At 36.7% G+C, this 27533-nt stretch overlaps 1 protein-coding gene across 1 annotated transcript in view; it reads left to right on the forward strand.

Moving 5' to 3' along the window:
• Positions 1-2376: 2376 nt before the first annotated feature.
• The window catches only part of LOC311297742 (uncharacterized protein), a gene marked incomplete at both ends in the record, with an annotated part of 153426 nt that continues 128269 nt past the window's right edge, over positions 2377-27533 (forward strand). The window contains 5 exons of the mRNA XM_084420181.1: positions 2377-2419; positions 9349-9672; positions 9758-10111; positions 22988-23077; positions 24579-24641. Of these exons, the coding sequence (XP_084276307.1) occupies positions 2377-2419; positions 9349-9672; positions 9758-10111; positions 22988-23077; positions 24579-24641 (874 nt within the window). The remainder of the gene's footprint in view (positions 2420-9348; positions 9673-9757; positions 10112-22987; positions 23078-24578; positions 24642-27533) is intronic.

Raw genomic sequence — 27533 nt, forward strand, 5'->3', positions numbered from 1 at the left:
ATAAAATTAAATTGATGAAGACCAGTTTATTCACTTATATAGGCTATCGTTTAGACATGTAAAACATCCGCGTTTGCACATCGCCTGTACAGGGTTCATTTGCAAAGTCGCAGCGTAAATGTAATAAACTTTTCCAAGATGATTATGACGATGATTGCTATTATTTAACTGACGTTATGATTACAAATGCCTTTATCTGAATTTATTTTTATCCGCCGGGATGATAGAATTGACGTCATTACGTGAGGACGTAAAAGAACTGGTGAACTGTTTTTTTTTTAACCAGTTCATTGAAACGAACTATCCGAAAGAACCGGTTTCGCGGAAAAGAACCGGACTTCCCATCACTATTATATACAAATACAATATTACAACAAAACATAAAACAAGCCCAGAACAGGAAAATCCACCAACAGGTATATGATACAGCCTGTTCATTTTCTCATGTTTGTTGAGTCTTTTTGGATGTCCTCAACTCAGTGACCTTTTGATTAATAGCTACCCCTAATTGGCCCCTGGTGGTTCCAGGAAATTTCTGGATCACTGCATCTGTAAAAAAAGACAAAGAAAAGCATTTAAATTTTTTAACATTTATCTAAGGACATCCAAATTATAATCACCTAAAACACACTAAATTAACATTTTCACGCAACGTCAGTTTATGCATTATCATCAACGCATGCATTCTCGTTTAAACTACCCTTTAGAATGGCAACCAACAGTTTGAAGGTCCAAATCAATGCAGTTTCAAAGGGTCTACACGATCCCAGCCGAGGAATAAGGGTCTTATCTAGCCAAACCATGACATATTACGTCATCACGTAACTTGTGACGTAGGTGGAAGTACCGACCCAGTGCCGAAAAACTCCATCTCATTTTCTCCTCCAACTTCAAAATATGTCCGACATCGATGTTTTACCTTTATTTGTGTGAAGGGCGTTTGATTTAGTCTTTGCACATTTGTTTTAACACTGGGTCGGTACTTCCACCCACATCACGCGCATGACCTTTCCAATGTGATAACGTAATACGTTGTGCAGAAGCAGAACACCAAAGTCGAGCATTTGTGGTTAAAAAGTATATAAATGTTTATTTTAAGTAAATGACAGATGGTTTGACCCTTATTCCTTGGCTGGGATCGTGTAGAGCCTTTGAAGCCCTTTGAAACTGATTTTTACCCGCTGGTTGCAATTGAAGTCCATTATATGGACAAAAATCCTGTAATGTTTTTCTCAAAAAACGTGATTTCTTTTTGATTGAAGAAAGAAAGACATGAACATCTTGGATGACAAGGGGGTTAGTAAATTATCAGGAAATTTTAATTTATGTTTTTTTTCCGCTTGTTTTTTTCTATTATTATTTTCAGACGACCCATTATCAAAACAAATGCATCAGAATGTTGTGTTGTGCTAGCCGCCATTTTGTGCATGAATGCGGTTCTTCTTTGTTTTTTTTTGGTATTTGAATTGGTTTTAATATGTTTTTACTGTCGTGCCTTGCTGTTATAGCTGTTCCTACAGTATTGGTTTGGAAAACAGCATACTCACAGTTTCCTGTATGCTGGAAGGTACAAAGGAGTTTTGGCATTTCTAGGAAGCAAAACAGTTAAAAAATTTAGATTTTCAGTATCAATATTTTCAATTTCTTTAGCAGAAAATGAAGATCAGCTTGCCCAAAACAGTAAGATCGGAAATAATAGCAGAGTGGATAATAGCTGATGGCATTAAAACAGGTAAACAGATATAGACATGCTTCACCATAAGTAAAAACAGGCAGAGCAACATAAACATCTCTGACAGACTGCTTGTACTTGGCTGTGAAAAATGACTAATCCTGTCAAGATCTAGGGAAAATTGTAGATTATTAGGTACTCCTAGCTTTGGATGATTCATTTTAAGTATTTAAATTCTAAATGTAGTAATTAATTTGCAAAGTTATATGTAATAATGATTTTGTTTTATTTTAACCTGAAGCAACAACTGTTACAAAGTGGAGGACGCAGTAAGATCCATTTGCAGCTTTATTAGAATATTTAACAGGCAGGGTAAATCAGGGGCAGACAGAACAACAGAGGTAATCACAAAGCAGAAGTCGATAACAGGCAAGGGTCGAGGCAGGCGGCAGGAATCACAGTCCAAAGAACAATCCAGGTCGAGACAGGCAGCAGAACAATCAGAGGTCGATATAACAGTCCGAGTCGAGGTAGGCAGCAGAAGAATCAGTAGTCGATATAAACAATCCAAGGTCAGAGATAGTTCAGCAAACACGGGGAAACCGCTCAGAAATTGTACGCCAGGGCAATGCAATACTTCACAGTGAACTGAAAAGTGACAGAGGTTTATATGGGTGTATGTGAATGAGCTGCAGGTGGATGAGATGAGTGTGGATGAGCTGCAGGTGTATGTGCAATCAGTCCCAGGTAAGCGGCATGATGGGAAGTTGAGTTTGTGATGTGATCAGTCTGGTGTGGAGTGCCCTCTGGTGACTCTCAGAGGCACTCCAGCTGGTGATCGTTACAACAACTTTATAGTGGGCAGGAATTTTTATTTATTTTTTTACATTTGCAGATATGCTAGTTTTGGGTTTCAGTAAAAAAAAAAAAATTTTTAAATCTTGTGACCTTTTTGGGGCTAAATGGTCCATCATTACTGGTCTCCTCGCTTATGCACCCCCACAATAAGTATTGATGTCATGATGGGGGACAGTGTTCAAAATATTAGCACACATACTGACAGGGATTTAATATCCTGCAAGTTTACATTGGCATAAATCGAGATATCTTTACTTTGAGTATTATTGTATTAGTTCTAGAATCTAAAGGCAAATATTGTATTTTATTTCTCCACTAATGTTACATGTGTCAGACAGCTGAAATCTTACTTTTTAAAGAAATTCTCACATAACAATTCTCACAGATCTTAGAATGATTAAGTGTAATAACTCGTAGTTGGCTCTTAAACATGAAAATGAGAACATGAAAATGCAACGCACTTACGCACACAATAAAGCAGTATTAATAGCAACATTCAATGTAAAAAAACAAAAAACAACATAACAGTTAAACTGAATATCTGCTCAATCATCCGATCTGTAGCCTAACGTTAGCTCCGATCTGATAGTTTATAATCTCATGCAGTTCAGCGATTATTTAAATTATTTATTTTCTGTGCAATATCAATGTGTGAATTATAATAAAAGTTCAGAAATTAACTTACCTGCAACTTTATGCACCGTTGCCTCGTACTAAGGCCATCCGCCTTTTCTTCAATCCACCTCTCCACTCAATTAAATATCTGTCATCAAGTCCGTCTAAGAAATCATTACTATTTAAGTTTTTTATGTGTGATGTTGGAACAATGCTCCAACTATCGGTTTCTTCTTTGTTCACTTGACAAGGACGAAAATTCTCCATCCGTTGGTTGGTGACGTCTCTGAATGCGCGTAATAGATGGCGGTCTTTTGATTGCGTTTGAATTTTGGCGCGCCTAATAAAGATAGGCATTAGGCAATGACGTAACGTATTGGGGTGGGACGCATGCTAAATGCATGGCCTGAAATGCAGACAGAAAGTGTTTCTACATGCCTTTGGGACAGCACAGATGATATTATATCATGATTTAGCTGCATCAGTGCAGTCTAGAGAAATGCATTTAAATTATATTTGGGGTCCCTAGATTATTCTGTATGCATCTACATATGTAGTGCATGTTTTAATGTGTATGTATGATTGTATTTTCTTACTTATAGAATGATGATATTGATATATGGTTATTGATGATATGAAAAAAAATAAGTTTGCAAATAGAATTTGTGTAGTATTTGTTTTGTTTTTATGAGCCAGTTACGTAAAATAATAATAATAAAACAATAATTTTATTTATAACAAATTGTGCTAATTCTAAAATGGGATAGAAATTGAAATGAAATGTGGATTGTGTAGACTTGTTAAAAGTTCAAGCTGTTCAAATAAGGAAAACAAGGAATTAATTAATAAGGAAACCATAAGCATGTAAAATGTATGTATGTTGTTTAAATAAATTGGCATATATAAATTAAACATATTGGTGACATATATGGTCATAACATACAAAATTATATAAACAATAATCATATACATCATATTAATATATGCCAATATACTAATTTAATATGGACAATTTATATATGTTATAAACTTATATCAACATATATCTAGAGATATGTATATATGTGATAGCAATATATTGTCTTATATTTAGCATATATGACGGCGTCACTTGCGATATAGGGACATATATGTCGTATATTACATTTCCGTATGGGCATCGACCCCCAAAATACACACATTTTGGCCTACAGGCCTTGATCACTATCTGTGTCTTTGGGAACTCCAAATGGTCCTTGTGGTGGAAAGAGTGGGTAGAAAAACAGTCAAGATTATTTCAGTTCTACAAGAGTGTCAGTGATTTGAACAGCTCTCTGATAAAGACTAATAGTTTATTCTGGAGAGTGTGTTGTTTGCATTAAGTGAGGAAAAAATGGTAAGAAGACGACAAGACATGCCAACATGGCTGAAAGTGTCAGACCAACTGCAACAATGAGCAATTAAAGACATTTAAAGAGGATTTTGGGCAAATGGCTGAAAAATCATATATACAGTACCTTATAAGATGATTTAATGGATTATCACTTTCGACCAATAGATGGCGCAGTTACTAAATCGATGTGATGTGGCCAAAGTGAAGTGACAATGACACATACAAAGTTTGGTGTCAATATGTCAAGGCATTGCAGAAATAAAGCCTGAAAAGTCATTTTGGCATCATGCCTGGAGTCTGGAGATGATACGATTCAATTTTTCAATTTCAAACTTTTTGAGTACCTTCAAGGCATGGTGCCAATGACTCATACCGAGTTGCTTAACAATACGCTGATGCGTTCATAAAACATAGCATTTTATGTAGTGGTGCACGATATATCGGCCGCCGATATAATATTGGCCGATATGGTCATTTTTTTACACATCGGTATCGTTCCGATGTCAAAATAGGGCCGATGTGAACAGGTTCATGCGCCAGCGCTCCGTGTCGTGATTATCTATTTTCTACTTTATTTACTTCTTATTTATTAAATCCAGGCAATTGGTTGATGAAACATTGATCAAAATGAAGATACAATTAATACAAAACGAAATTAAATTTAAAGACAGGCTTTGTGCTTTCTGTTTGAGGTCTCTGTGAAAGTTTTAAAGCAGTCTTTTAGTGCCGCTTTCAGAGCGCTCACGTCCGTAACGGAGAACTGTCCCGTCCGTAACATTGTTTTTTTGTGTGAAATAAATTTCTAAATAAATGCGACTTATAGTCCAGTGCGACTTATATGTTTTTTTCCTCTTCATGACGCATTTTTTGACTGATTGTTTTTTGGCTCGTAGATATTCGAATATATTGCTTGATATTTGATACCCGTTCGAATTAGATTTTTCTCAAAAGTGACAGCCCTAGTATCAGGCAGAATGTAGTTATATGGTTGTAATAGGAATTGCAAAGAACAGCAGTCGTCTTGCCAAACAGTCCAGTTTGGCTCAATCCATATATTTGGCGACATAGTAGAAATTAAGCTAACGTCCTTCGGGCTATGCACGTACACTTCCAGGCCGGGTCAGTAGCCTATACAGTATCGATCGGCTGCTGCTTGCTTTCACTCTAAAGTCTTGATGTATTGTCACCCTAGTAAAAAAAACAGCCTATGTGGAGGTGGAGAAATATCTTCCTTGAGTGATAAGAAGAGTTTCGTTTCACCAGTGAATGGATGAAAAGCACGCTAACAATTAAAATATCCACTGTAGCTGCAGCCCAACTTTATTCTAGCCTACACGTAGCACGTACACGTAGCAAGTGTTCAGCGTGTGTTGACGTGAACCATGGACATAATTGAAAGTTTATGCACTGAGATTTTGTTGGGATTCACTTAATATATCAGAGATTGCTGAGGGGTGTTTATAAATATCTGGGACATTTCCGGATGTTTCTTACTGACAGAGGTTAGGTACAGAGCAGCTTACACAATCGCTGAACTAGGCTGGAGGCGTAAATTCAACAGCACAGTTTTTCAGCACTTGTCAATCTCACCATTTAACCCAATGAGCATGTTATACAAAACTCTCAGACATTGACATTGCCTATTCATTGCCTTTTCATCCTTATTCATAGTGTGAATTCAGGACACATTTTTTTGATGTACATTTTAAATGTATTTTTATATAGATATTTATTTTTCTTCTGAAAATCTGATGACATATTTTGCACACAGGTAAAGGTGCCCAATATCAGTCATTTCTGAAAATAAATTACAAAAGTAAAAAAAAAAAAAGTGTTTTGGAAAATAGCTCTTTATTTGATTATCATAAAAATGTGTTTTCTATACAGAGATATCGCAATCGGTAAATATCGGTATCGGCCACAATTTTCACATCGGTACATCACTAATTTTATGTCACAGTACTGTATTGATGTCAATGGGAATTTCATGTTTTGTTCTATTATAGCGCCACCAAGAGGCTCAGTCCCACCATTTTATAATGTGTCCTCAGAGTGAGCCCATACATCTGTGTGTCAATTTTGGTGAAAATATCTCAATTCGCTTCGGAGTTATAGACATTTATATGATAAAAAATTACTGACACCTGACTTTGATTGGATTTTACTACCAATCTCAATAACGGTGACGTGCTTCATAAAGAAAACCAGGGATGGGTAAACTCGGTCCTGGAGGGCCACTGTCCTGCAGAGTTTATCTCCAACCCTAATAAACTCTCCTGCCTGTAGCTTTCTAGTAATCCTGGAGACATTGATTAGCTGTGTTTGATGAGGGTCCCAGATAGCAAGCAACCATCCAAACAATGTTAAATCAATGTTAATGTGTCAATGTTAACTGCATTGAATCAACATCACTTTTACACCCATAATGTTTTTTTTTAGATTTCATCCAAAAATCAATGATAATGGCATTGAATTTATGTTACAATGTGATGATGATGATTCAACATCATGCTTGCACTCTCAGAAAATAAAACACAACTATAACAGTATAACAGTGGCCCTCCAGGACCGAACCCTAATTTGCCCTTTGGGGTCAATATGACCCAATCGACTTTTTTTTAGTTTAAATAAATGGTTTCCTTCATCTCAGTGCAATAAGATTTTGTGACTTTTTCTAAATTATCTATCTATACACACACACAAAACTGGGCTTGATTCGGTTGTTCTGAAGGTATTAAAAAAAAAGTCACACTCAAGAACTTTGAAATGAATGTCTTTGAAATGAAAATTGTTTTTTATTTTAAATTTGTCAAAAAAAAAAAAAAAAATCCAGAATAAATCTGAAAATATCCATACCTCAATGTACTAGACCACAATGTGGAACGAACGTGATCACTTACACACACAGGTGTGTTTACTCTTTACTCGTGTTCCTATTCGCTTATTGCTGTTTTTGGGGGGTTTATTTACTTTTATGTACTAAACATGTCTTTCTTATTCTAAAGTTAATAATTTTATACATTTGGATTATTGAAATAAATAATATGTAACTGCATTCTTTTCTTTTAGTGTCAATACTGCAAATTTATTTGGCATTATTGCAAAAACAAGACACTTCAAAAGACCTCAAATAACAAAACAAAAAAATACTGATTTAATGTATTTTAAAATGTATATATATATTCATAACAAAAGCTGTTATAAGAGCAGTCAGTCACATAAAAAAAAAAAATGAATGGATCTTTTTTTTTTTACTTTCAGGGCTTCCGTAGTTATAAGAGCAGTCAGTCACATCCAAAAAAATGAATGGATCTCTATGGCGGCTCTGCTGGAAGTGTATGGTAATTACACTTTTTGCCAAAACTATATTATCAGCAAAAAAAATTCTAACCAGCAGATGGAGAATTATGCATCTCACACCTAGATCAATATCCAGAAACAACTCATATTTCATTTTGATCATCATTAATGTGTTTTTTTTTTATTTTTTATAAAAAGGTAATATTTCATTTGCATGCTAATGGTGTAGCTGAGGTATTTTGCAGTAAATAGGTACAAAAGTACTTCAAATCTCTCAAAACATAGCATTAATGTATAGATGAGAAGTAAACCAAAAGAAATATATATTATATATATATTATGTGTATTATTTAAAAAAATGTAATCACTCATTTTTGGGGTCATATTTTGGGGTATAAACAGGAAACTAGAGACATATGAGGAAAAGATGGTTCAGTCCTGTGTCTGCTGGGAAACGTCCCGCTAAAACTGTATAAGAATGTTTAGAGAGTGTTATCCTTCCTTTTAGGAGAACATTCTGGTAACAAAAATAAAATAATCTACAGAAAACATTACAAGAACATAATGCTCTCAAAACATTCATAGAACAACAACATTTCTATCTGGGATGAGCTCATATTGTCAAGTCAAGTCACCTTCATTTATATAGCGCTTTTAACAATATTGATATCGAGATCATAGTATGAGCACACAGTGAATGCGCTGTGAGTAAAAGAACTACAAATAACCTTTATCTTTTGTTTTGTTTGTTTGTTTTGTTGTACTGGTGCTGTAAAGGAATACAAATATTCTCCTAGTGCATGTTTAATCATATTGTATTACATGATTTGTTAATGCATTATTTTGTCATGACTTTACTTGAGAGGGCCCTAATCATGATCAAATTCACTGTTAACTACTTCCCAAACTCAGCTCATGATTGATCATAAACTTACTATCAAACACACAACGAGTGTTCAGCTCAGTGAAGTGATGTTGTGTGGTCAGAGAACAGAAGTACAGTATCATCACGACTGTGTCTGGATGGAGAGTGAACTACTGATCCCAGCAAACCTTCCCTGAGTTTTGCTCCTTCCTTTGGGAACTGTTCCACAAATATTCTTTGTGGGTTTTGAATTGTTATTTTGTATTTAGCTGTGCATAAGTCACAGTAGGGTGAGTTTGAAGGAAAGAGAGAAACACAGAACAGATAAAGAGCTTTTAAGGTCAGTTATTAGTGTATTTTCTACGGTTGAAGAGGAGGATCAACTAATCCTGTGCCGTCCAGTAATGTTTATGACAAAGCTGAAATCAAGAGTTCAAGATATGATATTACATTATTTACATTTGTTTCAAACTCAGGGTATTTCTTATTCCTTCTTAAAGAGGCGTTTGATTTGGTTTATCCATAAATGTTAATTAATGCATTAACTATTAAACACCGGAAAAAGACTGTATATGATTTGAATATTCTGCTTTTTATGCTGGTATGGTTTATGTTTTTTTTCATTTATTAATATCATAATGATCACTGAGATATACTGTGTTTCAGGTATCAGTGGAGTGGATGATGATCATGTGTTCATCAGTTCTGGTGAAAATGTGCGTCTGTCCTGTAATAAAGCTCTTTCTGACTGCAAATCAACTGCATGGACCTACTATAACAGATTCAGACATTCAGCAGCAGTTGAACTGATTGAATTAGGGATAAAGAAGAACGACACAGAGAGACATGAGAGACTGAGTCTGGAGTCTGACTGCTCTCTGAACATCAAGAACGTCACAGTAGAAGATTCTGGATCTTACATCTGCCAACAATGGATAGACCACCAAAAACAAGGACCTGATGCACGTGTTTATCTGCATGTTCTTCATGGTAAGTTTATGATTATGTGGTCAATTTAAAAAGGGCAGAACTCAGATGATGATTGAAGAGTCTGTGATTTGTGTCTTGTGTTCAGTTTCAGTGTCATCATCATCATCATCATCATCATCATCTTCATCCTCACAGACTGAGATCAGTCCAGGCCGCTCTGTGACTCTCTCCTGTCAGTTGTATTCATATACTGGATTCTCCTGTGAGGATTTGGTCAGTTCTGAGGGAATTGAGCTGTTGTGGGTGAATCAGGCTGGTGTTGATCTGAAGACAGACTCCAGATATCAGATATTATCATCATCATCAGCTCCATATCGCTGTATCATCATCACTCTGACTACAACACTCCTGAATGAAGATAACAACAGAGAGTGGAGATGTCAGCTTACTCACAGAAATCAACTCAAGACCTCAGTCAGATACACTGTCAAGTATTCAGGTGAGAAAACACTCTTTTCAGACAGATTTGTCAAAACTTTCACACACTGGCTCTACTCTTCCTGATGGCTTCATACGTTTGGCAATTGTAAAATATTAGTGGTCAAAGTCATAAACTGCATACAAATCCTTATAATCCCCAATATTGACCTCCTATGGGTCATACTAGGCTAAAATAGACTCTTCTGATTTATGCAATATTTCATGAATGACCCATAAGGGAGGTCAATATTGGGAATTATAAGGATTTTTATGCAGTTTTAGGAATTATAAGGCTTAAAGGTGCTGTATGTAACTTTTCTACTAAAATGAATCCTTTTTTTATTGCCTGTGTGTGAAGGGGTTGTAATCTCACAATAAAATGATCCACTTTGCGGGTTTTGCTATTACCTCGGAAAGCAAGTATTCTTATTTTTATGTGAAGGTGCCGGGTCGGATTTACCGCGAAATCCAGTGACGTGACTGAGACCTGCACGCGCGCTCCTCTCGCCTCGTCTAGCCTACTGACTTTACACTCAACAGCAATGACACTGCAACTTATGACATGGACTTATGACTTATGCAACTTATGACATATCTGATAACACTAAGAAACTATGGAAGCATATGGGTAGCAAATTTCAATTTGAAATGTAATATGCAAAATGACAATGCAATATGTAAAATGACAATGCATTTCTTTATTTAAATTTAAATTTTCCAATACATTTGTGCAACGTTTGGTGCAAAATGAAAATGAAAATTCAATTATATAATTTACATTTGCCATTTCATACACTAGTTTTAATATGCAAATTGAATACATATTTTAACGCTTTATACGTTGCAAAATTAAAATGTATTACAGAAATGATTAGATATGTTTAACATGTTCAAGCAAAAACTGTGGCAAAATTGTAATTTAAATGTATTTTTTTCTTAATTGCATTTACACTCACAGTTAAGACAATTGCGATTGCATTTCCATTAAGTGTCACGCAATGAATGTAGCAAAATTCAATGTGCAATTTGAAAATGCATTCTGAGCCGATCACGTGCCCGCCTCGCCCCGCCCTGTCAATCAACTGCGTTGCTCGGCAACAGGTAAACATACGCTATGGTGCGTATTTTGAGGTGTTGGAAGGAAACACGGCGGCGGCAGATCTGATACGAGTGTTACATTCACTAGCAGATGAAGTGGAGCGTGGACAGAGAAATGGTAGTGTTTCCGAAGATTATTACGCGTCTGCAGGTGATAGAACCAGTACGATGTTGGACCGTCTGGGAGAATGTTCTGCCTTATCAGGCGTCAACATATGCTGAGCTGCTGTTGTTTAGTTTAGTTTAGTTTAGTTTATTGGTTTATAATATTGTGGACAACCTCTTTTAATGAAAAGAGCAGCTTTAGCCTCTACGGCTAATTTCCAGCTGTAGTCCCCAGCCAGTTGTTAATTGGCATACATCAATAAATACATTACAATTAAAACAAGGCTTAAGCAAGAGCTTAGACAAACAAACAAGGTGGCACAAAATTAAAACAGACAAGCAAGCACAAATTGCAAAGACATAAAAGCAGGTCAAGCAATAAACTAGAGAAAATTGACACAAAAAATAATCATGCAGAGGCCACATTGAAGCACATACAGGACATAGCATTGAAGCAGCCAGCAGAGATCAAGTGGCAGAAGCATGATCATGTCACATCTAGTGCGCACATCACATCTAGCATATTAATGTGTGCAGGTGTAATTGTCGTTTTTGCCAATTTTTAAGGTGTGCAATAAAAGTCGAATACATATGTATGTTTTTAATTGTAATGGGCAATGAGTTCCAGTTATGTATTGCAGTAAATGAAAATGATAATTGACCAAATGTACTTTTTCTAAGTGGGATTACTAGGTCGCCACGTGTGGTGCTTCTGGTATTATGACTGCTGTTCTTACGTTGGATTATGAATGAATTGAAAGGAGGCGGAGCGGTATTATGTAAAATTTTGTAAACCAAACAAATATTTTTATATTTGATTACATTTTCCCAGCTCAGCAGTTTATAGTTTTTAAGGATTATACAATGATGTAAACTGTTAGGCTTTTGGTCCAAAATTTTAAGAGTTTTTTTATAAATAGTTGCTAGTGGTTTAAGTGATGAGCTGAGTTTGTCCCCAGCTTGTCAGACAATATGTTAGATGTGACATAATCATTGCATCCATAAATAATTTAGCAGCATTAAAAGTAAGGGCATTTCTAATATATCTAAAATTAGCTAAACTAAACTTGACCCTATTGCAGACTTTCTTAATATGTGTTTTAAAAGAGAGATTAGAATCAATAATAACGCCCAGATATTTAAATTGTGGCACAATAGTAATGTTTTGACCCGAAATTGATATGTTTGACACACTATTACATTGTCTTTTTGTAAAAAACATTCCCACAGTTTTATCTACATTTAATTGAAGACATGAACGATTTAGCCAATTGGTGATCTGGTCCATGGCTTTGGTCAATTTTGTGGCAGCCAGATTTTTTGTCTTGGCATGCACATAAATTACAGTATCGTCCGCATACATTATTGTATTGATATCAGGGCAAACTGATGGCAAATCATTAATATATAGACTAAACAAAAGCGGGCCAAGTATTGATCCTTGTGGCACCCCTGTGCATAAATTAAGAGCTAGTGAACGATGGGTGTTCACAGAAACAAATTGAGTTCTACCAGTTAAATATGACTCAAACCATTTAATTGCAGAAGGGGAAAAATTAAAAGTAGAGAGTTTGGCAATAAGGACCTGATGGTTGACTGTGTCAAATGCTTTACGGAGGTCTAAAAACACAGCGCCAACAACACCTCCCTTGTCCACCATTGCTCTAACAGTCTCTAAAAAGTAACAGTTAGCCGTTTCTGCGGAGTGATGGGCCCGGAAGCCAAACTGCATCGGATGAAGTGTGAAGGGACTATTATTAAGAAAAGAGACAAGCTGCTCTGATACACATTTTTCAGCAACCTTAGAGACCACTGGTAGAATACTAATTGGGCGGTAGTTAGATATGTTCCGTGGGTCATTTGACTTAAATATGGGAGTTACAATTGCAGTCTTCCAGGTGGTTGGAAATATCCCCTCTAGTACTGACTGATTAAAAATTTGTGTGATAGGGTAAGATAGATGTTCTTTCAGGCATTTAAGCATTTTTGAGTCCATTCCATAAATATCTTTTGTTGATGAGATTTTAAGAGAATTAATAATTGCCTGAGTTTTTACTTCACAGATAGGTTGAATGCTAAAAGAAGGCATACTTTCATCTATTGTGACAACATTTCCATTTAGTCAGGGGGCCAATTCTGAAAAGGGCTTCCGTTAAGACTTTTGCAGACATGTTTTGGTACAAGCTGTCACCCTATTTTTTTAGTTAGAAGACACCCATAGGTAAGATATTAGGGTGGTTGTCAAGCTGAATATTTTTTTTTGTGACTTGTACAAGCAATTTCAGGCTAATTTTTTGGTTCCCTGCTCAACACGACATGCCAACAGTAAATGTTGAATATCTCCACAACCACAAGGACCATATTCATAAAAATTGTATCAAATGAAAGCTAACACTCATGGGATGTCTGCTGATGTGTCAGAATGAACATTTATTGTACAGTGTAAGAGACAACAGAACTAGAACATGAAAAAAACAATCTCCGCCTAAAGAGAACCAGTTTTCAAAGTAAATATCAGCTTGGAAACATAACCTAGTATCCCAAAACCTCAATCAATCAGGACCCATATCTATGGGAATGAGTCAAGCCAAGTTTAAAGCTTGTAGGGAGAGACAGTGCAATGCTGCACAAGTTATAATACTTTAAAGTCAAGGTGGAAATTTAGAGCTGTAGATGATGGTCTATGGTGCTATTTGACTTAATTGGTGTACCAGGTTGTAACACAAATTATATTTAATTCACATATCACTATAGTTATTAATTCCATCCTAACAAAACTGCTCTCTCACTTCTTTAGGGTTAGGGGTTAGTAACTAGTTAGTAGTAATAACTATGTAATAGTCGTATGGCAAAGGTATGTTTTTCCCCATCAAAGCAGTGGCTCTCAGGTTGGCAGAGGTTGGCTCTCAGGTTGTCAGTCTCATCCCTTTGAGACTGAATGGATTGAATAAGCAAGGTCAAGCTAAGCGCAATGCAAATAATGGTGTGTGTCTATTATATTGCAAAAATATTGCACAATATTATACAACAATAATCTCCAGAAAGAGACCACTTCCTGAAAAATCACTTCAATCAAAGGGCTTTATCTTGGCTGTATTTTCCATATTTGTCTTGACAAATGAAACATTTTTCCAAATCAATATCTCTTCCTATTTGTTTTTCTTTGGACGCTAGGCTTACAACTCCCTCTGGATCCATGTTATCTCATCTGAAGGCAAAGAAATGTTTCACTACACTAGTCTGATTGGTTTCTGAGTGGATCACTACAATGTCCTCTGACATAAGCTGAGGGCTTTGCTATCTAACAAACTTATTAACACTTTTAGCTATAGCAGACTGTTAAATAGGCTGCTGTGCAGCAAATGAATTAAAAACATAATATTTCCATTACACATCTGCACAAAACTTAATTTACCTATTAGTAAGTAAGCTAGTAATGATGAAAGTAAATTAGCCTAGCTATACACTCACCTAAAGGAGTATTAGGAACACCTGTTCAATTTCTCATTAATGCAATTATCTAATCAACCAATCACATGGCAGTTGCTTAAATGCATTTAGGGGTGTGGTCCTTGTCAAGACAATCTCCTGAACTCCAAACTGAATGTCAGAATGGGAAAGAAAGGTGATTTAAGCAATTTTGAGTGTGGCATGGTTGTTGGTGCCAGACGGGCCGGTCTGAGTATTTCACATTCTGCTCAGTTACTGGGATTTTCACGCACAACCATTTCTAGGGTTTACAAAGAATGGTGTGAAAAGGGAAAAACATCCAGTATGCGGCAGTCCTGTGGGCGAAAATGCCTTGTTGATGCTAGAGGTCAGAGGAGAATGGGCCGACTGATTCAAGCTGATAGAAGAGCAACTTTGACTGAAATAACCACTTGTTACAACCGAGGTATGCAGCAAAGCATTTGTGAAGCCACAACACGCACAACCTTGAGGCGGATGGGCTACAACAGCAGAAGACCCCACCGGGTACCACTCATCTCCACTACAAATAGGAAAAAGAGGCTACAATTTGCACGAGCTCACCAAAATTGGACAGTTGAAGACTGGAAAAATGTCTCGATTTCTGTTGAGACATTCAGATGGTAGAGTCAGAATTTGGCGTAAACAGAATGAGAACATGGATCCATCATGCCTTGTTACCACTGTGCAGGCTGGTGGTGGTGGTGTAACGGTGTGGAGGGTGTTTTCTTGGCACACTTTAGGCCCCTTAGTGCCAATTGGGCATCGTTCAAATGCCACGGCCTACCTGAGCATTGTTTCTGACCATGTCCATCCCTTTATGACCACCATGTACCCATCCTCTGATGGCTACTTCCAGCAGGATAATGCACCATGTCACAAAGCTCGAATCATTTCAAATTGGTTTCTTGAACATGACAATGAGTTCACTGTACTAAAATGGCCCCCACAGTCACCAGATCTCAACCCAATAGAGCATCTTTGGGATGTGGTGGAACGGGAGCTTCGTGCCCTGGATGTGCATCCCACAAATCTCCATCAACTGCAAGATGCTATCCTATCAATATGGGCCAACATTTCTAAAGAATGCTTTCAGCACCTTGTTGAATCAATGCCACGTAGAATTAAGGCCGTTCTGAAGGCGAAAGGGGGTCAAACACAGTATTAGTATGGTGTTCCTAATAATCCTTTTGGTGAGTGTATGTCTGGTAAGTATATAGCTAGTTGGAAAACAGTTTAGCTTAACTGTTTCTGCCAACATTTGATGGTAGAATGGTATAATCTTGAGGTAAATGTTTGTGTAGACAAATAGATCAAGTTAATCTGTTGTGTGATTGTGTGATTCACTCCTTTATAAAGTTTTGTTCAGACTCTACTGTTGACACCTGCTGTGATCATCTTCTCTGGATCTGCTGCCTCAATCTGCTGCCAAATAACAGCTGTGCTGACACAACAGTGCCCCTTGTGGTGTGATATTCTTGTGGTATTTATTGATTATTATTTTTTAATGATCATGCTTGCACATAAGTTTGATTATATTGCACATTTGCCCAAAATTACAATAGGTAACATGGAAGAAAACGGAAGCACTTTGGGAAAAAAATCCGCTTTTACCACTTTTAAGAATATAGTGTTAAAATGGACAAAAAAACATTTTCTAAGCTGACAACCTGGCTAGAACACATGTTGAGGGGTTAAATATTAATACTGGATAGGTTGTATACTTGTACCAAAAAGTGTCCGACAAAGTTTTAATATCAGTTTTGGCCCCCTGACTAATTTATTAGGGAAAAATTCTGTGCGATTTCATTCACAGAATTGATAAAATATTCATTAAAAGCTACAGCTATTTGAGCTGGGTCTTGAATTAATTTACCATTCAGGTTCAATTCTAACTGGTTTCTAAGCTTATGGCTAATTCCCATCACATTCTTAATCTGTTCCCAGATCAGTTTTGTGTTATCATAAATTAATAATTGTCATAAAAAAATTGGCTTTAGCCTTTCTTATCACTTTAATCACTTGATTACGTAATGAAGTGAATCACTATTTAATTTAGTTTTTAATGATCTTTTTAAAGCGGAGTCTCTTTCTTTCATCAAATGAAATATTTCAGTATTGAGCCAGGGGAGTGCATTTGCTTTTTTCTTTCCTTTTACCTTTCTAGTAAACTCCTTAACTAGATTTTGTAGCTTGGTAGAAAACATTTTGCTAACTTCTTCTATGTTGATCCCAGTAAATATATCTATCCAATTAGTCTGCTGTACTGCCTTTTAAAAATTATACATTTCATTCTTAGGAATCCTAAGTTGCTCCACGGGTTTATTAGAATGATGAAATCGCTTTTTTGTAAGTTTTCTCGACAGTAGAGTCAGATTATGATCAGACAGTCCAGTGATAAAATTAAATGTTTTTACAATTCTTTCAGGCTTGTTACTGAATATTAAATCTATCTGTGTCTGAGACGATGTGGTTATTCTAGTAGGACCTTCCAACAATTGAGTAAAATCCAGACTATCTGTGATCTGTTTAAGGGATTTCCTATTAGTCTTATTAAGCCAGTTACAGTTAAGATCACCAAGCAGTATTACCTCAGTTTTAAAATCACATGCTTGAAGTAGCTTTTTAAAAGTGATATAGAAATCATTATTAGAGGAGGGTGGACGATATACAACAATTAACACAAAAGACATTTCAGGTGAGAGCAGTATATTCACCCCAATACACTCCAAATCATGGTCAAAAGGCCAACATATCTGCTGACAGTTAATGTGATCTTTTATGTAAATCATTACCCCTCCCCCTCTTCCCTCACATCTGTCCCGTCTAAAAATATTATACCCTGGTACATGTAATGCAGCAGATGGAGAGTTTTTATGTAACCAAGATTCTGTCAGACCTAAAAAATCTAAGTTGGAGTTAATAAGAAGATGATGTACTTCTTCAGACTTTGGGCTGAGGCTACGGATGTTCATATGCCCTCCAAATAGACCCCTTGGTTTGAGTTGTTGATCCCAGATCAGTCGAGAGTGATTGACAGTTTTAAAAAAGTTCAGTTTGCGGTGTTTTTTCAAAGCAGGGTTTATAATGTTTTTGAAACGACTGTGGGTTGTATCGTGCAGATTTTCACGCTTACCTTGAGCGCAATAACCAGTTACCTTAACATCCGCACGATATGATCGAGTGGGGTCAAAAACGCAGGGCAAGGAATTTGTAGTTGTTTGCTCCTCAACGGCGACAGCCCCGCTGCCGTCGGTCCACGCGCTGAAAGATGGCCAGTCAAGGCCCTCAGCACTCGCCAAGCCCGGCGTCTCAGCCCGCTTCGTCCGAGATCTTCGCTCCCCGTCATTGATAGATCCACCTGCCGGTCGATGCCGAATGAGCCCCAGCCCCTCAGTGGCGACTAGTGCGCTAGCTGGTGCCTTGTCTGATGCTGGACTGTGTTTATGGTTTCGTTTTGTATAAAATATTCTCATTGTCTGATACATGCTTATCTTTATTCTTATTACTATTAACTTTAATACCCAATAATGTTGGAGATCCTATAGTTTTTCCTTACAAATGCATAGGCCTATTACTCTGTGATCACATAATATGACAAAGCTCCATTGGTATTCGGTATTAATAGCTAAGTTACCGAAAAACGTGACCGCTCTTTAATAACTGACTGTAATGTTCAATAAAGTGACGAATGTGATGTGTGTGACCATCTCTGTTTGCAGCTGTATAATCATAAAATATGAGGCAGACATGCGAATCCCCATTCTATTTTATAAAGCATATTGAAGGTATACACAGGGTCACGGAATCTGACGGGTCAAATTCATCGACCTAGCCTTTTTTGGGTGAATGTGGAGCAGGTCGAGGGCTGGTGACGTCATCGTCTATAATTCAGTGTCTAATATTTTAAACAACGAAGCAGCACACGAAACTTTAACCGGCACAAACGATCGCACAAACAAACGAGACTATTTTGGGTGAATGTGGAGCAGTAGGGGGGCTGAGTGAACTCAGAATGACCAATAAATATTATTTTAATATTTAAGAAACCGAAGCAGCACAAAATAAACGTTTATCGGCGCAAATTAGCACAAACATATGAGAATTTTGGGTGAACGTTAAGCAGGTGACGTCATCGTCTATAATTCGGTCTAATATTTCAAACACTGAAGCAGCACAAACAAAACCGGCACAAACCGAATATGATCTATTTTATTTGGAGCATGTGGCGGCCTGGGTGACAGAATTACCTATAAATATTATTTTACTATCTAGAAAACTGAAGCAGCACAAACAAACAAAAATTACAGCACAAACGAAGTAAAAACGATTGAGCCTATTTTGTGTTGGGGGCGGGGCCAACTTCACGTAGTGATTGACAGGGCGGGGCGGGCACGTGATTGGCTCAGAATGCATTTTCAAATTGCACATTGAATTTTGCTACATTCATTGCGTGACACTTAATGGAAATGCAATCGCAAGTGTCTTAACTGTGAGTGTAAATGCAATTAAGAAAAAATAACATTTAAATTACAATTTTGCTACAGTTTTTGCTTGAACATGTTAAACATATCTAATCATTTCTGTAATACATTTTAATTTTACAACTTATAAAGCGTTAAAATATGTATTCAATTTACATATTAAAACTAGTGTATGAAATGGCAAATGTAAATTTTATAATTGAATTTTCATTTTCATTTTGCACCAAACGTTGCACAAATGATGGGAAAATTAAAATTGAATTACAGAAATGCATTGTCATTTTACATATTGCATTGTCATTTTGCATATTACATTTCAAATTGAATATTGCTACCCATATGCTTCCATAAGAAACGACCTGCTCCCAGCACAACACAGCTCGTATTAAAGGCCAGACGTGAATCGGATGAACTTCGGGTGAAAAAACACGGCTCAACATCGGCAGAGCATTTGAATCACGGAGAAACCTTATCTACAAACCTAGAATGTACATTTCCTGAAGAAAATGTGAAGTGGTGCTTGCAGTGGCAAAATTCGGCACGGTTGATAGGGTTTCATACTTATCATGGTACGAGTATGGAGCATTAGTTCAACGTCAAGCTGATAAAAGTAGCCTATTATTGTAACGTTGCAGTGGGAGTTCACCTTAGTTTCCAGTATGTTGTGTCTCAGTCTGGAAGGTACCCACAGTGCCGTTTATATACTGTCTATGCACAGTGCTCGCTCATAAATTCGAGCACGCGCTTGTAAACTTATTGGTTGCAATCTGAAACATCACCGCTAGAGGTCGCTGAAAACTACATACAGCACCTTTAATAATGTCATTGATTCAGGAAAGCTGAAGGTTTATGGGAAGCAGCTCACTGTTTCACTGGCTGCGTTCCAAACCGCATACTTCCCTACTATTTAGTATGGGAAAAAGAGTAGGCGAGCGAAAAAGTATGAACGAATCCAAAAGAGTAGGCAAGAATTACCTGGGTGACGTACTAATTATCGCGAGATTCGGACTTAAGTGCGTTCCAATATGCCTACTTTCCTACTATATAGTAGGCGAAAACAGTACGTGAAGGAAGCAGTACGTTCCAAACATCAGTATTCATAAAAGAGTAGGCGAGAAGTTCCCGGATGGCTTACTGCTTTCGGCCAGATTTTCGAGTGCTCGACCGATGGATACTCTTCTATCCCAGGAGGCCACGCGAGAGAGGATACGTCATTATCAAACATCGCAGTGATCAGCGACGCGGGTGCTTTCAAATGTGAGTAAACACGGTTCCTTGTGCTAAAATCGCATGTGTTGAACAACTGTAGAGTAAACTGTTGAATTGTTGAAGGTGTAAAGACGTTACACAGTATAGTATAGTTGTGATTTTGCTGTAAAAACACGTTTTATTATGTATAACGTTAGCTAACAGGGGAGCTCCAGTAAAGACACGTAAGTTACGTCTCTAAAGTGGATTTACATAAACCATATACATCTTAAAGACGCTTATTTTAAATGTCTATTTACATCTGACAGGAAAATCTTGAAATATCACAACATGAAATAGACATCTGAGTGATGAATGTGTGCAAATATGTAGAACAAATCTATAAAGTAACTAACGTTAAACATAAGTTATCTATTTTATTTGTCCATTACTGTTGATAAATTGAGGAACATTTATGTTGGATAAAAAGTTAAAACAACCTCAACATGTAAATGTAGTGTTGAGTTCATAAATCATAGAGGTAATGTGGATCTTGTCTGGATGTTATAGGGTCAGATGAACAGATGTGTGTTTATCTGGTGGAGAGTGGCTCATGAAGGCTTTGAGTGAGTATACTACAGAAATGAATAACAACTATTTAAATCTTAAGTTGTAGTTTATTTTAATTATTGTAATTTCAAACAGAGCTATTACAGCACTTTTCTGATTCTTGATTTCTGTGCATTAGCTGCACAGCTTTTGTGGTGGAGCAGGACCTGCAAGGAAAGATGATGGCGGCATTTGTGGAAAAAAAGCGTTTTTGTCTTCTAAATAATACTGAAATCAAATGACATTGTGTGGTTGAAATTACTGCTTTTGTGTTATGTTTGTACATTTTGTAGGATCTGAAATGTCAGCAGAGCTGAATCCTGGAAACGGTGCCATGGATGAGTCCCTCCATCACTCCACCTGCTCTTATTGCCTCAGACTGTGAAGCACAACACATCATGCAACAACCTCTGGCACGACGTAACGGCTCATCTCGGGCGGTCAGCTGATTCATCAGAATAAAGCTGCAGAATGGGAACCGCTGTGTTGAGATGGCAGAAGGATGTGGGGTTCAGCGCCTGTAGCCTATATACATACATGATTGTAGTTTGAATAAAGCTTTGTTTCATGTGTTGACTTATGCATTTGTTTATTGTGTGATGGTGACTTTCATTCATTCTTTTACTAATTTATTAATATTTCTCATTGTTGTCAGTAAATAAAATATAATTATTTAATTAATGTTTTATTTAATTGTTTGAAAGAAAATGTAGATATGTTCATTATATACACATCTAGAGTGTATTCAATCATGCATAGCTATGTCATATGACATACATTACATTTTGTTTGTTTTATTGAATTATATCATTTTCAGTAAAAAGTAATATAATTAAGTATTGGTCAGCATTTATCGTTGTTGTTATTGTATGTTTTGGGGTGGGATAGCAATGCAATTCATTCTGAGGTAATATTAATTTTTTATATTAATGATACTTACATTTTTCGCATATAAAATCAACAGTTTTCCTCCAAAGGCGAATCTTCGAAAAGCTGCCCTTTGTGCACAATGTGCAGACATTACAAACGCTGAGGAAACCCGTTCTAGGTAGGGCTGTCGAGTTACTGATGTTATGAGATCTGTAAAAAATCTCATGTATGCAAACCCATAATATATATATATCATGGGTTTGCATACATAATATGAGATTTTTTACACAGGAAAAAAGAACCTACAAGGTTGAATATCTTAATATATATTTTCTTAAATAATTAATTATAATACATTTTAAAAAAGCATTTTTTGTTATTTATAGGCCTGAGGGATGAAACGACAGTTAAATTCAACAAGAAAAAGAGGAAAACATAAAGCAGTTAGCTACTTTTGCTTGTGGATGAAAATGTTTGGATAAAAAAAATAAAAAATTAACAACATATTAAAGAGATGACAATTTGGGGATTTCGTAATAAAAATAAATAATATCGTTAAAGATAAAACGGTGGGTCACATTAGTAGGGTTAAATATAAGAACTTAAATCAACCCTAAATGTATTCACAAAATAAATGGGCAGCAGTTTCTTCAAAAAGACCACAAAATGAGCAAGTTTAATCAATATCAAGATATTTACAGATAGATGAATTAAACGTGTCGTTCAAATCTTTTAAGTTGTTGCGCGTGTGATAACGCGTCGTAGGTCACATGATAACGTCAACATGGCAGATGTCCGGTTCGCATTCATACTCAACGAGATCTGGCTATAAAGTACCTACTCTTTTAGCGCTCGTTAAGTAAGTACTTATTGAAATTAAGTACCTACTCATTGAGTATTCGGTTTGGAACGCAGCCACTCTCATATAAACCAGGAATAAATGATACAGTAACATCTCTCTTCTCAACTACTGCCACTGTAAGCTGTGATGATTGAACACAAACTGCATGTCATGATCAATATGAAAATATGATGTTAATGTCCTGATGCGTCTGAACATTCATCTTCTGCAGCTCCAGTCGCTTCAACAACACTGACTCCAGTCAGAAGCTCAAACTCTGAGAAGACATCAAGCCGAACTACAGCAGCAGCTTCTACACAAGGTTCATGATCACATGATCACTGTCACACATCATCAGTCTCTCGCTTCAGTGGTTTGCACTGGCTCTCACAGACTGCTTTATCATCACACATATTATCATCAAAAAAAGCTCTTTAGTCAGATTTGTCAGTGAGTTTTGATACATATGACCGGTCTTGTACAGTCTGTTGTCTGATGCAAAATAATCATAATATACAGCTAGTGTAACTCACGCCACTCCTATGATAAATTAATAAAATCATAGGGCCCTATTTTAACGATCTAAGCTCATGGTCTACAGCGCAAGTTCACTTAGGCCGTCTGAATCCACTTTTGCAGTGCATGATCTAAAAGTGTTGTCCATATTCTCTTTATGAGTAATGGGTGTGTTTTGTCTCTATTCTCTTTATGAGTAATGGGTGTGTTTTGTTTTGGGCATAACGTGAAATAAACCAATCAGAGTCTCATCTCCCATTCCCTTTAAAAGCCAGTTTCACTATTAACATGACGGAATTTGCAAGCAGAAATACTGAACACTTCTCTAGCGAGGAAACGGATCTGCTTGTGTGTGAGTTTAAAGCTGTGTGTGTGTGTGTGTGTGTGTGTGGTTAAAGGTACAATCAACGGGACAAGACGGATTCACCATATCTTTATGTACACAATAATAATCTTTTACATTGTAATCGTTTTATTTTTTAATATTTGGCATGTTTATATCGGGCTGAAACTAGCAAAACATACTTGCGTCTCGCCTGGCACTGCATTGTGCAGATGTATAATAGGGCCCATAGTGAGGATTTATTACCTATATAGCAGTTTGTAAAATAAATGCCTTGACATTGTGTTCATGCATTAAAATATGACATATTTCTATTTCCATTTTGTTTTTAACAGTTGTAACATCAACTACAGCAACAGCACTGATTCCAGACAACACAGCAAACTCTCTGAATCCAGGTGTGTATGAACATCATCTTCATTTAACCGACTCATGGAGTTTTCTAGAATCAGTATCTGAATCCTCTCTGGATTACACTTTCCGTGTTGTCAGTCGGGTTTTGTTTTGGTCTGTGTGACTCCGCCCACTGCCAGTTCAGCCAATAGTATTTCGACACCCCGGGATGCCAGATAGCAGGAAAACACAGTGTATCGCAGCCATCAAACAAACCGGGTCAGAGATCGCAGATCACAACCTAAACATCTCTATGAACGAGAGCTTATTAAAACACGGATAAATCAACTCATCAACTAACAGTCTGTAAGTCTCCTCGGCCTTCATTGTCAATTGCGCTCATTCTGTTGCGTTTTCTCAAACTAGCGACCCGCCCGTAAGCGTCGAGTCTGAGGAGGCGGGAAACAATGATCTCTGATATTATGAACATAACTCATCCCATGTTAGTGTGAGCAGCTTTCAGCACTGATACTGTAGCTCTGGACTACAGCAGTTTGTAAAATAAATGCCTTGATATTATGTTCATGCATTAAAATATTATATATTTCTCTTTCCATTTTGTTTTTAACAGTTGTAACATCAACTACAGCAACAGCACAGATTCCAGATACCACAGCAAACCCTCCGAATCCAGGTGTGTATGAACATCATCCTCATTTGACCGACTCGTTGTTCGAGCAGCTGATCACAGATTTTGACTCAAGCCATGTTTAATTTGTAATCTTCATCACTTTGTAATTCCACTCTCTTGTACATCACCAACAATCATAAACATGAAAACTAATACCGTAATGTAAAAAGTAACTGTCATTAAATGTCAGACACATCATTCTCATCCAGACAATCCTAAACAATCATGTCACATTCATTTAGTGAACATATGAGGTACAGTCTGTTAGTGTACAGATGGCTTTTAATACATATCAATTTCTATAAAATCATCATTACAAGCATCAATTTACATGATAAATAAGGATAACTATGCTATTGAATGTGCCATTTTTATGTATTTGGTTAAACACAGTAATATAGTCCTGCTAATGGTGTCTCTCTATACTCTCTCTCTCAGTGACTGTGATTGTGGTTGTTGTTGCCGCTTCATTCGCTCTTCTCCTTCTGGCTCTTATTCTCTGGGTGATTCGTAAAAAAAGAGCAGGTAAGTTTTTCATATTTTGTAACAACAGACAAAAACATCTGATAAAATAAATATGTAATTTAGACAAATTTCTTTCTCTAAAAGTGAAGAGAAATCAACGAGTTAACAAAAATAATGTTTCTATTCTAAAGCGCTAGATTCTTCTAGACTCTTTTAAAAACTGATTGTCATCTGCATTAGAGACTGTGTGTGTGTTTGATCATAAACTTTCCCGTGCCATTATGTTTCAGGCAACAGAAGAGGGACTGGTGACTCTGTGGTAAGTATTGCAGGTTGATCCATGAGTTATTAATGTTCATAAGGACTGACCCTGAAATATGACACTCTTATTACTCAGATTATAAAATGTCAGGGTTCTCAGCAGACAGTTCTGTCAGTCTTGTCTTAGTTTAATCTGTCTTTGTTTGTGTTGTGTTTGAGGACATGGCTCTGTCTTTATTTGTGTTGGCCATGTGTTCCTCTTGTCCCGCCTTCTAGTTTCCAGTGACCACGCCCTCTTGTTTAGTCGTTGATGAGTTCACACGACAACTGCATTTTGGGTGCCTGAAAACTCAAAGTTTTTAAAAACACATCTGAATGCAATGTCAGTTTCACTTCGGTCTCCTGAGATTCCTTCATCTGATCGAGTTTTGAAGGCAACACAGATCTATCCTTCACTGCCTTTGATATCCCACAATCCTGTGCTTTCCATTCTGTGACAGTTGAGCTAGAAAAATACGTTTTTTGATCAACATTTTCCATTGTGATGTCATTTATAGTGAGAAATTACTATTGGTGTCATTCAATTTTCACTTAGTTTTCACCAAAGCTCGCTCTATTTTCCCTCATGTTTTGCCAGTTCGTTGTAATTGAGGGGTTGTTCACACGACACCGTTTTCAACCAAAAACGTAAAACCTTTTATGCGTTTTGGCCTTTCATTTACACGACAACGGTGTTTTGGGTCCCTGAAAATGCAAAGTTTTGAAAACGGGTTTCAAAGTGCAAGTTTTTGTGAAGACGATAAGGTCATGCACATGCGTATTACATGTTCAGTCTATAGTGTTTCATCACCATCTAGTGTCCTGGCAGCAGAATACAGCGTTTTTAGTTGTTTTTGTGAATTTTTGTGAATGGGGATCGTTTTGACAATGGTGTCGTCTGTACACAGAAAACTCAAAGGAAACATGTTTAAGCATATAGTTTTCGTGTAAACGTACCCTGAGTGTGTTGTGCTACCTGTGACTAATTGCCCATTGTTCTAGTTGTGGATTTCATCATGTGTTGTTCCTGTTGTGTGGGTCAAGTCAAGTCAATCATCCTGTCATGTTACAATAGGATCTGTCATCATAACGTCATTTATTGTCTTTATAAGTGATTTTCACAAAACATTTATGTGAAATTGCCAGGACACACATTTTACACATATATTACCTGAACTTTTGCAGAACCTGAGGAAAATATCATTGATGAATGGCATTTAATAGCTTGATTTTTCCATATTTCCATTGATGTTTAGGAGCAGACAGATGATGTGACTTACACTGAAGTCGTTGCGTACAGTAAAAAACGAGGCAAAAAGAACAAGGTGAGCGAACACTTCCTTGATGTTGTCCAGCTTCTCTCAACATGATTTTTGTATATTTTCCTCTTATATGCAGATCTTCTTGATTTGTGTGATTATATGCAGTTCTTCATGAATTGAGCTCAAACAACATGCTGTAATAATCGAGGGTTGAAACAACTGTGATGTTCATTCAGGTTCGCTGTGATGATAAAGTGACTTATGCTTCCATCAGAAGAGCAAAAGCTGGAGCTCAGGAGAACTGCAGTCAACTTTATGCCTCTGTGAACAAGAACAAATCAGGCAAATAATTATACAAAACCCACATGAGCAGAGGAATATCAATCTAATATAACTCAATCCTAATGGGTTCATTCATTGTTAATACTTTCAATGTCTTTTACATGTTAACTAACAAATTGTAATGAATTTTTGTCTTTTGTCCTCTTTGTGTTCTGGCTTTGAGTTCTAGCGCTTCCAGAACTATTTTAATAACCTTTGGTCTAGTTTTAATTTAGTAATGTGGAACTAGTGTGACTACGTATTTTCAGGAGTATTTTCAGAGCGATGAACTCACTGTTGAGGTTTGGAAACATGTTTCTGCTGAGTGTGAGAACTCTGTTAGTTTAACCACACATGTTTTTAGAGAAACATTTAAAGAAAGAAGAGGAACTGACATCTTAACCCACACAGAACTGGTCATCTCTGAACCCAGTTTGGACTGAACCTGCTAAAACAAAAATAACTTATTTAATGGATAAAAACAAGTATTTGTCTGGTACCTTTTATTGGATGCTGAATAAGACAAAACATTTTAAAATGTACTTAT

The sequence above is a fragment of the Rutilus rutilus genome (genome assembly GCF_951802725.1).
Source record: "Rutilus rutilus genome assembly, chromosome: 1".
Lineage (NCBI taxonomy): Eukaryota > Metazoa > Chordata > Actinopteri > Cypriniformes > Leuciscidae > Rutilus > Rutilus rutilus.